The 13,392-nt window shown below is 37.4% G+C and overlaps 1 protein-coding gene across 1 annotated transcript; it reads left to right on the top strand.

The window, feature by feature from the left end:
* The first annotated feature begins 65 nt into the window (after positions 1-65).
* On the top strand, positions 66-8,860 carry ZNF518A (zinc finger protein 518A). Its single transcript, XM_009323262.1, has 3 exons — positions 66-232; positions 1,449-1,572; positions 4,029-8,860. Exon 3 carries the CDS (start codon positions 4,147-4,149, stop codon positions 8,797-8,799), a length of 4,653 nt encoding a protein of 1,550 aa, XP_009321537.1. The 5' UTR covers positions 66-232; positions 1,449-1,572; positions 4,029-4,146; the 3' UTR covers positions 8,800-8,860.
* The last annotated feature ends 4,532 nt before the right edge of the window (positions 8,861-13,392 follow it).

Below are 13,392 nucleotides of genomic sequence, written 5' to 3'. Positions count from 1 at the left end.
GGGCTCCCCCGACCCCCGCCGGACCGGTGTCGTGTTTTGTCCCTGCTCTTCCCTGCTTCCTCGTCCCGGGGACGGGGGGACAGCCCGCGCCCTGGCCCTGCTCCTCGGGAAGCCCCGGCAGCGCCCTGTGGGACGGCCGCTTATTAACGGTGGTGCCGGGAGCCCCGAGCGGGGAGGCGGGGAGCGTCCCCCCGACATCGCAAGTGTGGGCTGAGAAAGCGGTTGTTCGCAGGTATGTTGGCGGTGGCCGTGTATCACTGGGGCGTTGAGCTGCTGTTTTCATAAATGGCAAGTTTGCTGCGTGGCATGGGTGTCTGTGTTTGTTAGCTTTGAGAGTGATTTGGTAGCTTGTTTTTGTTTCGTGTTTTATTTTTACAAAAGCAGTGTTTTGCTGTGTCAGATAGATTGTATCTGACCGCTAGAAGCTCTAGCTCTGTGGGCTCCTGAAGATCTAGTTCTGTAAGTTCCTTACGTGTCCAGATCTTTGTAGAGATGAAGGCACTACTCTAAATTTGCAGACACATGTAGGATGGGACCAAGCATGGAAATACTTCAGCATAGGGGTTTTTAAATAGTAAAATTTAAATGAGTTTAAAAAATTTTTACAGAAATCTTGAAAATGCTACATGCCTGGAAATGTGTTTTGAACTCCTATTTTTTTGTTCTAAATGGAAAAACTTTAAAAGGTACCTAACTTAGGAAGTGTCTTACTCATATCTGTCATTTCTCACTAGATTAAAGTATATAGCTAAAACTTTTTCTCCATGTGTACTTTTTTTAAACAAAAATACTGACATATTGGAGCATTTTTGGGGGAAGAAAATTGAGGCTTAGAGCCTCAAGTGGTTACTTACGCTTGTGCTTAGTGTTGGTTTTTTTTTTTTATGAGAGTTAACTTTGGCACATGCTTAGGTATTTTCAGGGTTTGTATTCATTATATCTGCTTTATAATCTACTTGTTTCAAATATCATTCAGGTAATATTACACCCCCCCACCCCCGGCTTTCGCAAAACTTTATAAAAAAATTATATTTAGGTCTTTGCTATAGAATTTATTACAATTTTTACTTAAGAAAAGTTTCTTTTGAGTTCGAGTTAAAATTTGATGGACTGAGGTACCAGTTACTGCTTTCTGTCTTGTTTTTATCATAAGTTTATGCTTACCAGTTAAGAATGTCTGAGAAGTAGTGACAAAGCTAAGGTTAAAATAGACCTTGTTAGGAGGAGTTTGCTAGCGATTTTTGATTGCAGTCATTAATTTAGGATTTGTATTGTATTTGATGGTGTTCTTTGGGAGAGAACATGGTATGTATTTACAGTTTTTCTGTCTTCAATGTATTAAAAATGCACATACTGTGTAAAATTGTGAAGGATTTGTGCTTTTCAGCTTATTCTTTCAGTTATGCTTGTATTTACACCTTTTAAAATATCTTTCCTTTTGTTTCCAGACCTTTTTTCACTATTCCTCCTGACTGTGGCCTTTTCTGAATCTTACGTATTTACCTCTTCTATGTGTGTGGAAAAATGTTAAAAAGGCTGTTGAAGAATTGAAATCAAGTCTTTTCTTAATGTGTAAGTCTAACTTCTTCTTTGATAATGTACATTTAAAGATCCCTGGGATTGTTTTTTAACTAGTTGGTTGTTTCTAGTAAATATTTTTATTTATCGTGCTGCAGGTGCTTGTCGATAGTTGCATGCTACCCAATAATAACAAAGTTAAATTGTAATTTGTGTGGTTAATTAGTTAAAGGAGATCTCAAATCAGGTTTGAATATACCCAGCTGAGACTTTGCCAAACATAAATGTTTTATCCAGTTAAGTGAAATGTTGCCCAGTTGAGGACCATATTGGCCCCATGTTAAAAGCCTGAGGTTTGTTCTCTGCAGCATACTGCATCCACTTCTGATTTTTTTTTTATAGTGTTAATTGCACACATATTTCAGGTTTCAGTGTTTGACAGTATAACATTTTAATCTGAATGATAGTCGGTTGCCATCAGGATGATGTATTGCATCATGCAACCTGTAATCTTCATGTGTTGCATCTGTGTATTAAAAAAAGTTCTTCAGCAAACAAGTCCAACTAATTTTGTTACTTATTCTTTATGTGGGAGTTCAGCTTGCTCCTGTTCAAATAAGAGATTTACTGTTGACAAGAGAAAGCACTGCAATACCATACTCTCTTGGTGAAAATGGAGTGTAATGTGATGAGTTGTTCTCTTCTGAAGGCTCAAAGTAGAGTAATATTCCCTTCCTGTGTGGAAGATGGGAAATGTATCATTGAGTTTAAAAAAAAAAAAAATATATATATATCCTGTACCTAAAGTGTTTTAGTTTGGAAAGACTCCTAAGGAGGGAGTGTATATGTCTGTGGTTTGTGGTTTTTTTTGTTTTTTGAATGTCAAATGTATAGTTGCAATCTTGCAGGTCTCATAGCTGAAGAACACAATTAATTGAATTTATTTGATATTGGAATCTGTATAAAATGTCAAAGTCTGTTTTGCTTATTATTTTCAAGAATTGAGCAGAAATGCTAATATCTTTTCCAAAGGAATGCAATAAAGCATATGCTTAAAAAAAAAAGGTGTTTTGCTTTTCTTGCTACGTGATACATGAACATGGCCTTGAAAATTTTTCAGTTTCCATTTTCTTTGTCAGGTATTTTCATGTTTAATGCTGGATACTTCCTTCTCACAGGACTATGGGAAAATATTTGGAAGACCTTAGTGGTGATGCTTATGATGGCCTGGAGCGCTAGAAGCAGCTCTTGCACTTCATCACAATGAGGGAGAGGATGTGATCATTCTTTCAGTTTGAATGTGAATAAGTAGGGTGATCTAATGAGTTCCAAGTCTGTGTTGCTTCAGGGTGGGCAGGGAAATAGTGGAGAGAGCGCTGCTGATCAGATTTCAGCCAACACTTTACTGACTTTTGCTGATAAAGAAGAAAGTGACGCTATGACTTCTGCGATGGAAAAAGTTTTTTGGAAAAATTATTATATGCTAGTGAAGAAACAGTTCTTGTTCCTTTTAAGTTTCACTTTTCAAAATCCAAATGATTTTCACTGCTATTTTATGTTGACATGTGAGAGTGTTGTTGGAGCATAGACTTGAGCTGCTATGAATTGTCAGTGCGGTCTGTTATGGAAACATGGACATTAAGTCTGTAGCAAGACAATGATGCTGACCATACCTATTTGAACCTCTTAATCCATAGAGGAGTACTGTTGTCAGTCATGCTCTTGTTCTGAAAAGATTAACCTATACCCGGGAATGTATGGTGAGAAACCAAAGTCAACTTTTATTTGTTGACTACTTCAGACTTGTGTGCTACTAAAGGTAGGCATGTGAAAAATTCATTGTATTTGAGTGTGGTGGGTTTTTTGGTGTTGATAAAGGTAATGTCTCCATTAGTGAAGTAGATATTTTGTCAGTTTTTGATTTTTTTTTCCTTTTCTTTTTAAGCACAAGAGTTAGCTACTAATAGAGTAACAGACTTGAGTAACAAGTCTGAATTTGACTTGTTTTTAGTACTTCAGCTAGGTTCAGTTAGTGATCCATGTCACAGAGGAGGTACTGTGTTTATATTTGCTTGAAATCCTGAATAAGTAATAAATGCTAGCTTCATTTTAAAAAAGCAGCTCTTGGGATTTCTCATGCTTACAGACTGTCCTGGTGGGAGAAAACCAAAATTTGATGGCATGGAATGTCAATGTTTTCATCTTTCAGTAGATGTTGTCCTTTAAAACTTATTTTTCAACATTTATGTATTTTTTTTATGGTGGGTTAAAAAACCCCAAACAACAAACCAACAAACAAAGAAACAAAAAAATCCCCAAACAAACAAACAAACAAACAAAGGCCACGGTGTAATGTCTCACTTTTTTGCCTCATCCTCTTTTCTCTCAAATGCTATTATAAAAATCAACAACTTCCAAGATTGGCATGTATTTATTGATGAATTGTAATGAGTTTTCTAATTGCATTAGTTTTAAATGTAATATTTGCTTTGTTTGTTTTCTGATTTCAGGAGAATAAAATGGGGAAGTTCTAGAACCTTGAGAATAACTCGGCACAGCAGTCTTGTTTGCTGCAGGAACTAAGACTAGTCTCAAGAACGCACTTAAAGAAAAGGAAAACCTGAAATCATGCCATCTGAAAAGGAACAGTTTTTTCCTGATGAGAAGCAAATTAATTTGTTAAAACACAATGCTGCGAATAATTTTTCTACAGATACTACTTTGGAAAAAGCACTGGTGAATGATCCTTTAAGTATGATGACTCAACCAGCAATTTTAGATGTCAATCTCTGTTACGAACTGAAAAATGTGAAAATTGATTTACCCAAGGTGAACATTCCAAATGAAGTATTAATGAAACATGAAGTTGATAGATTTAGAAAACTCTTTCAGTGTAAACAGCAAACTGCAAGGAAGTCCTTAAGTCTAGAGAAAATAAATGGAAGCAATCCCAGTTGTTCAGAGGGAAGCCACTTGCAAAATAAACCAGAAGTGCAATTTGAAGAAGGGTTGAAAACTACAGCAAAGATACTGAATTTCACTTGTACAAAGTGCAAGGATAACATTAGATACAGCCCAAATGATCTACAGAAACATTTTCAGCTGTTACACTATGGCGAGTTGCCTTTGTATCCTTGTGAGATGTGTAACTTCTCAGCTAATGACTTTCAGTCATTTAAACAGCATAGACGCACCCATCGTAGCACTTTAGTAAAATGTGAGCTCTGTAATGATGAGCGTATGTACACTTTGTTGGATTTGACAAAACACTTCACATCAAAGCATTGTGTAAATGGTCACTTTCAATGTGAAAAATGTGGGTTTTCTACCCAGGATGTGGGCACATTTGTTCAGCACATTCACAGACATAATGAGATTCCATATAAATGTGGAAAATGCCATCATGTAAGCTTTACAAAAGAGGAGTTCCAGAAACATCTTCTTGTTCATACCAGTATGTTTCCTTTTGGTTGTCAGTATTGCAGTTACAGCACACCACGGAAAGATTATCTTTTAAAACACATTATAGCTTTGCATAGAGACCACTTATATGCAAAAGAAAAACTGGAAAAGGATAAATGTGAAAAAAGAATAATGAAGACTCCAGCAGGACTGAAGCTTGTGTTAAGAAGGTATAAAATGGGAACATCAAAAAAAGCACTCTGGAGACGGAAGAAAATAAGTAGTGGAAGTGACAGAACTGGAGAAAAACATGCACAAGTGCTAAGAAGTGTGAATAAAATTCAGACAAAATCTGAGGAGCTGAACCAGTGTATGAGAGATGTGGAAGCAAATGAAGAAAAAGATCAAATTATATATACAGAAAAGCATAATTTCATGGGTGGAATGCTCTCTGCTACTACTGCGCAATACAATAAAGCAGATGATGGAACAAGTTACGGCCTGGGATTATTGAAAAATGCTGTTCATGGGCCAACAGTATTGATGGTCAAAAACAATAAAATATCTGTTCCAGCAAATTACAGTGCTAAATTTATGGGATTTAAAATGGTAGATGGAAAACAACATATTGTTATAAAATTATTACCTACAAGTAAGCAAAACTTACATTTGTTGGGTCAGAAAGCTGATCCTATTAAAGATGGTTCTACAACTCCTTTGCTACAGACTGCTGATCCCTGTGGCTTGTCTTCAGGTGCTATACCACATGTAACTGATCAGTCAACCTTAAAGAACAATTCTGTTCACCCATTAACCTCCCCTCCATTTTCTTGTTCTGTTCCTCATTCAGGAAAAAAAAAAGTGGAAAAACAAAATAACTCGTTATTGTATGGCAGGAGTGTTTCTCAAACTGTAGCACCTTCTAATGTAGCTGTGGGAAAAAGTTCGAATTACTTGCCAATGAAGTTGGGCTCGCCTCCGTGTGGTGAGGTGACAAAAGTTGGAACTCGAAGTAGTATCTCGTGGGGAAGCTATAGTCCTCCAAGTCATCCTCAGGTATTACCACCCACTATTACAAATACACTTCACTATGACCCTATGAAAATGCCCTTCTTTCCTGAACTGAAAATACAAAACGGTAGCCTGAATAAAAGTAATGGAACTAATAATCTCTATTATTCAACTCCAGTGGATTCTTGTAATGAAGGGTTGCTGTCTTTTCATAACTATTCCAAAATGGACACTTCAGATAATCCATGTAGCATTTGGATGTCAACAGATGACAGATATAAAGAATTTTTATCTAGCAAAACAGTTTCTTTTCAAAACAGTAGAAGAACTGAATCTGCATCTTCATATTCAGAGTCGATGAAAGGCTTAAAACCAGAGAAAGTTGTATCAGCCCAATCAAATATTAATAAAATGTATGGACATACAAACACTAAGAATAACTCTGTGTCTTCTAAAAGCCAATCTAAATATGTTGTTGGCAGTGAGTGTTTTATGGAGGACCAGCATAATGGCCAGCAGTATTTGGACGCTAACGTACATCAAGGCTTTGAGAACGTAGCTGAGAAATTCCAAGAAAACACCTCTGATGATTGTGTTAACTCAGTCTTAATGCCTAAAATCACATCTGTTTTCTCATTGCAGAGTGAACAGGCAGCTAATTATTTATCGCCTGAAATAAACCAGTTACTGCAAGATGTGTTAAAAGTGAAAGCAACTACTCAGCAAGAATCCCACAGCAAGTCAAATAACTGCGTAAAACTTCATTCTGACAAGCTGCTTTCTAGTCACGAGACAGGGAATAAAGCCTTTACGCATTTAAAAAGCTCATCAACTGCATGTGGTTTTCAGAGGCCTCCTGCTAATGTAGGCTTTCATTTATATAAGAGAGAGTTGAACACAAGATGTAGCACAAATGAAGGTACACACTGTGGGAGAGAAAGACAGAAACCCAGAACATCATTTGATTCACAGGGAATGGATAAATTGTCCAGAACTCCAGGTGTTGGTACGTTGCTAAAAACTCATACAGATGCAATCATAACACAGCAGTTGGTAAGAGATAAAATACTGTCTACGACCCAAAATCCTACTAGCTTTTCGCCAGTTCTTCAGGAACAGAAGAAAACCCTTTTAGTTCAGTCCCCTCCATCAGGATTTTTTGTTCCTTTGCACCTTGCTAACCAGCCCGGACTACAGGTGGTTTCAGGAAAATCTCTTCCGTCAACCAGTTCGTCAGATGGGCATGTGACTAAAGGTGTACCTGCATCCTTTGTTTTAAATAAAGGACCTGGAATGATTTTGACTTTTAGCGGGGCAATTGGAACAGTTGCAAATGTCCCTAGTGATAGTTCTCAGGTTTTAGGGAGAGTTGCATCCAGAGAATATGGTAAAATAACCATACCAGCTTCAAAAGTGGAGGGGAAAAATGACAGTTTCAGAAGTGTAAGAAGTTCCTGTAATAGGAGAGCATGTAGTACAGCAAATGACTCATTGAATAGTATGCCATTCAAAGGACCTCTAGTAATTACAAACTCATCGGAGTCATCTGTGAAAGGAATTTCTTCTCTGAAGGTGTTATCGGAGCATCAAGATGCTGTCTTTGGTTCCTTGGAGTCAGTAAACCAACAGGAAATTAAACAGAAACAACATGTTTATGCACTTTTGCCTGATGGACAGCAGGCAGTTTTTCTGAAATGTATGACACCAAACAAGCCTGTAGTTCATAAACATAGTGTTTTTCAGAATAATGCTCATTATCAAAATTGTCAACCAAAGAAAACTGGAGCCATGCAAGAAAAGCCTTTGCTGAAATTTAAGACTTCTACTTCAGATACACTGGCTGATACCACTCAGTCAGTAACCAACTCAGTGCCCTCACTACAGTTGGATAACTTGCAGTTCCTTACTCCTGCACTAGCACAGAAACAAACTAATCTTACTTCTAATGATGCCTTAATCTTACCAGGTAGGTTAATGCCAGCAAATGCCTCTTTGGCAAGCTCTAACCCAGCATGTTGTGTTCCTCCTGTAGAACCTGTTTATTCTACTAAGTCTGCAGGGACACGGTTGCAAAAAGGTTCTATTGAGAGTACGCAAGTAAAAACTGCTAACAACAGAAATAACTTTGGTAGTCAGAAGTCCACATGGAGCACTCGAAACAGAACTGCAAAAGTAAAACCTCGTTTAAAACAAACTGGGTCTAAAAGTTCAGAAACTGTGGGTGTGCAAAGAAACAAGAATTTCAAACGGAAAAGTAAGGATAATTGCCCAGAACCTCCAAGAAAGAAAGTAATGTTGCACAGAAAGTGTAAGGAAAAGAATCGAGCTGAAGTTGTTAGTGAATCAGGTGGCCCTTACAAACCGAGGGCATCAAAAGAAACTGTGAGGACTTTGAAATTACTTCCTTTTAATTCTAAACAGCTTGTAAAATGCCCTCGGAGAAATCAACCAGTTGTTGTGCTTAACCATCCTGATGCAGATGTTCCAGAAGTTGTAAATGTAATGAAAACCATTGCTAAGTTTAAGGGACACGTTCTTAAGGTTTCATTGTCAAAAAGAACTATTGAAGCGCTTCTGCAGCCAGCCTTCTGCAATCCTTTGGACGTAACTACTGATGATCTTTCTCAAAAGAGGCACAGGACAATAAAACCTATTAGCCCTGTAAAAGAAAGATTTGTCTTAAAATTGACACTGAAAAAGACTAGCAAAAACAATTACCAGATTGTGAAAACTACCTCTGATAATACCTTGAAAGCTAAGTTTAGCTGCTGGTTTTGCGGTAGAATATTTGACAATCAGGATAATTGGGTAGGACATGGACAGAGGCATCTGATGGAGGCTACTCGAGATTGGAATTCATTAATGTAATGATGACCAGTGAAGGAAAAAACCCATAAATATCATACATTACAGTTTTTTAAAACGAGAATCAATTGATTTAGGATACATGAGAAATTTTGTATTTCAGTATTGTAACTGAAGTTTAAAAATGATGCAAAGTGCTTGTATTTTAAAAGGAAGAGCAGATTCTCTATTGCCATCAAGCTTTGAGATAGATCAAGGAGCTTTGTGGTTTAGATAACTTGTAACTAACTGCAAATACAATTCCATAAAAATATATTATTTTTTGTTACTACTATCATGTCCTATATTTTTATTCTATAGAATGAGTCGTCAGGGCTTTTGTTCTGTACATATTTAAAAAAACCTGAACATGTAAATATTTTTATACTTTTCAGTTATTTGGTATAATTCTTGCACAGAAATTATCCCCCCCCCCCATTTTTCAGTTCTGTGCATGCACTACTAAAACCAATTTTTAAATTTTCTTCAACTACACACAGCTGTTATCCTGGGATTTTTGTTATTTTTACTTGTTAGCTCTTGATTTTGTTTTTCAGGGATTGAACACTATTATTAGCAAGTGCCTAAAAGATGTGAAGCGGTTTACATTATGTCAACTGTGTAACCATAGGTCCATATAGGGCCATTTCCCCAATAGTTTCATTTAAACAAAGCCATATGTGAATGCTTTAAGCTATATTGCTATGCACATGACACTTGTACTATTTCTGTGCAGTTTGTCTACTTTCTTAGTGAAGTATTTTTCATATAAATTAATAAAACATGTTACGATTGTGTTAATACGGTGAGCCTGAGAATGGAATCAGTTGAAAATATACAGTATATATATTCATAATGTATATGGTGTTTAAGAATGGTGAACATTCCTAATCTGTATTGACTCTGTCACTATTAAATTTGCTATAACTTGTGTTTACAGAATATGACTGTGAGCATTTATAGAAAATATTTCTATTTTGTTCTATACTACGTATGCCACAAACTCTATAGGAAGGCCAGGATATGGTGACGTACAAAGCACCATTTCAGGCCTGTAACTGCATTATAGTTTTATTCCAGGTGGATGTAATTTGTCCCCATAATGACTAAATAGTATTTTCTACTACTGCTTATTAGATGAACTGCCTTTTAGGGTACTAGCGGTTTGGCAAAACCAAGGCTTAAGTTATTCCTCCCTCATTTTACTGGCTAGTAGGGTAGTATTCTTGGGAGCCTGCTTGCTTCCTACTTACAGTTTTAGGGATAACGATGAAAGGAGAATATGCTTCATGCTTCTTAATGTTGTGTGAGGGTATGTAAACAAAAGACCTTATCTTATCCATAGTGATTGAGTATACAGATGAAGGCCCTTATTATCCACAGTAATTATTATGTTCAGAGGCTTTGTCCTCCAGATTCTTAATGAACCTGGAGGCTAGATCCAGTCTTCAGTGGGAGTACCCTTACCATATGGCATCTTTTGCCCAGGTACTGGAAGATTACATCTTGGATGTGTCAGTCAGGTTCCCAAAGTATTGATGGAAAAACTGTCAAAGTTGAACACTGGACTTGGAGAGGACTGGGGCATTTAAATCTCTGAGGTTTTAGATTGTATGCAAGCCCAGGGGTAGTTCTCTGTGACTGTTTCCATAAGATGCAAGTGAAGATTGACTTGCTACCAATGAAACAATTAGAAGTCTTTTATGGATGTCACAGGGATGTCACTGGTAACAGAATTCGACTTATGTTTTAAAAAGCGTTATAATGAAAATGATTAGAAAAAAAATTACTTCAGTAGCTAGATATGTTTTTTTTTCTTGATGTGTCTGTTGGCAGGAAGATGCACACTAGCCTTGTAGCTAGTGAGTTATGTATGGGAGTCAACTGAAGTACCTGAGACAGTCAAGGCAGCATAGTTTGGGTGAATTAATGTACAGTTGGTGTGTGTTCTGTATCAAAATCTGATCATTTTGTGCTGCGCAGTGGGCTTGAGCTCTGACGTGAATTTGGCTAGGAACTTTGAGAAGACTAGCGTAGTGGTGAGGAAGTACGTTAGAAAGAAACAGCATTAGGAAAGGACAAAAATGTGTTGAGCTTTTTTGGCTGGAAGGATCTATTGGCTGCCTCAGCTTGCTCTCCTATAAACCCTGAAATTGAACCCCTGATTTCTGGACATTGCCATTGCCGCCTTTGGCAGAAATACATGTGAAGTTTGTTGCTAAAACCTACTTGGTGCAACTTCACCGAAGATGACCAATTTTTGTTAACAGTTACTTAGCATTGAGGTGAAAGTTCTGCTGTAGAGTTACGTGGTTTTCTCTATATTGATGAATCATGAGAGTGACAACTGTCGTTGGAATTTTTTTCCCCTCCAGCTTGTTTTCCTATGAATTGGGTAACCTTAAACAATACTGTGAAAAAGAACATCGTAAAGCTAGGAAATGTTGAAATAAGGTTGCTTTATACGATCTTAATTCATTGCCATGTGTCACTGTCCATGGGCATCCATCTCATTCAGTGCAGAGAACTGTTGCTCCCTCTTGAGCAGTGATTTAGTATTTTGTTTCCCCACCCTCAATTATGTCCTTGTAATATTTAGTGCATATTGCTCAAGTACTGTTCTGAATATATAATTCTTTTTTTCTCACGAGCTTTTCCATAATGCTTTGTTTGAAGTCCTAAGAGTTTGGCAATTCTGCAGATCAGATTTCAAGGAATCTTAAGTGAGACTTCCACGAAATTAAGATCACAGTTAATGACCATCAGGAGAAAGTTTGGCTTAAGCAATCTGACCAGCATCACAGTGGATAGTGCAGTGGAAGGTGCAGGGGCAATATACAGTTCTTCAATGAAATGTTCAACTGCTTTAACAATATGAGGCTACCTTTTTACTGGCTGACGCCTGCAATGTTTGCGCATTTCTCAGCATCTTCAGTAAATGGGAAAGGTATCGTACAAATATCCTACAAACAACAGTCTTTCATTACACAGCTACAATTTATCCCTGAAGTATCATGTAAACCAAGTGAAATAGATAAAGCCATATGGAAAAATAGTCAATGATCATATATTTAATACTTGTATTGTAATGGATATATCTGAGTGACAAATTAAGGTTGCACAGGTAACCTGATTTGAAGAGTGTCTTGATTTTAAATGCTTGACTTTGCAACCATAACATTTTAAGATAGCTTGTAACATTGCGCATGTAGCAAGATAAGAAAACCTTAACTTGGTTATAGTATTTTGTGACATACAGAAATAGGTGCAAGAGCAGGGTCAACAAGTGTTTTTCCTCTGAGAAAATGTTTTGTAAATACATACTTGGCCTAAGCCTTATTTGTACAGTGTTCATGTGTTTGTGTAAAGTGGCCTTAAAGAGGCCTAAAATCTATCCCATTGTGTGTTCTTTGCAAGATGTGTATTAATTAGTAAGTCATGGTTTCTCTTCCTCAGTAATTCCAATGTTTTAACAAAAAACTTGTGTTCAATGCTTGTTCCAGGGCTGTTGTCATGTGAGACTTTTTTTTTACAACACTTCCTAAGAATCTCTGCCTGCTGCTGGTGGTTTAGATTGAAGGAGGAATGTAGTTTTGTAACTTGCATGTCTGAACACTTGGATTTTTGAGTATGCAAGTTCTTACTCCTTTCATGGAACAACATTGTCAGGAATGATTTGCAGTACTCATTGTACTCTCCTTTCTGTATCAGGTAGGCAGACAACACTTCCGCTCTATTGTACATTAGTAAATATGATACTTTGCCCCGAGTTCTCAGACAAAAAATTTACTTCATTTTAAAGTCAATTTATTAGTTCTAGTTTTAGGTCTTCCTTTTTTTTTTTCCTAGCTATTCAGTTAATGACAATTATATGGAAGACAAATTAGCTAACAATATCAAAGAAATATGGGGGGAGAGGTGTGTTGCTATGTCTGTCAGAGGTCAGACTTGACATACCTGCTACTTGCTGGAAACACCTGACAACATTAACTAGTGGCAGCTGCTGGCACTGCAACAGTTGTAAGATAAAGTTTCAGGTATAAGGTTGCACCAAGTTACCATTTCTTAGATTCTGTATTGGCTGCTGAATCAACAGCGTCAGGATTTTTGACATAGCATGCTCCATCCTGAGTGCTAATTTATTTTATATCCTTGCAAAATGCAAGCTTGTATTTTCCTTTGCTCAAATCTTTCTCTTCTCCAGCTAAAATTGTGTTTCAAAATACGTTTACACCACAGTCTGCCTAAGCTATAAAAGATCTAGCTTGGGTATGGAAAGCAGAGTAACTAGTCTGCTTCCTGTATAAAACTGTGAGTATAGTAAAATAGGTGATCACATACTGGTGTGTTTGTGTTCCTTCCCCCCCAGAGCCTTATTTTGTGCCTGGGGTGTTCTCATCTCAGGATGAATGGATTATTTTGTGGAAGGTGGTATTGCTTATCATCAGAGGGATCTGGACAGGCTGGATCAATGGGCTGAGGCTAATTGTATGAGGTTCAACAAGGCCAAGTGCCGGGTCCTGCACTTAGGTCACAACAACCCCATGCAACACTACAGGCTTGGGGAAGAGTGGCTGGAAAGCTGCCTGGCGGAAAAGGACCTGGGAGTGTTGGTCG

The sequence above is a fragment of the Pygoscelis adeliae genome, unplaced genomic scaffold (genome assembly GCF_000699105.1).
Source record: "Pygoscelis adeliae isolate BGI_AS28 unplaced genomic scaffold, ASM69910v1 Scaffold294, whole genome shotgun sequence".
Classification (NCBI taxonomy): Eukaryota; Metazoa; Chordata; class Aves; order Sphenisciformes; family Spheniscidae; genus Pygoscelis; species Pygoscelis adeliae.
The sequence above is the reverse complement of the archived record's forward strand: the minus strand, read 5'-3'. Positions and strand labels throughout refer to the sequence as shown.

What these genes read in the sequence shown, in the direction of transcription:
- ZNF518A (XM_009323262.1), top strand. Translation starts at nt 4,147, where the DNA reads ATGCCATCTGAAAAGGAACAGTTTTTTCCTGATGAGAAGCAAATTAAT.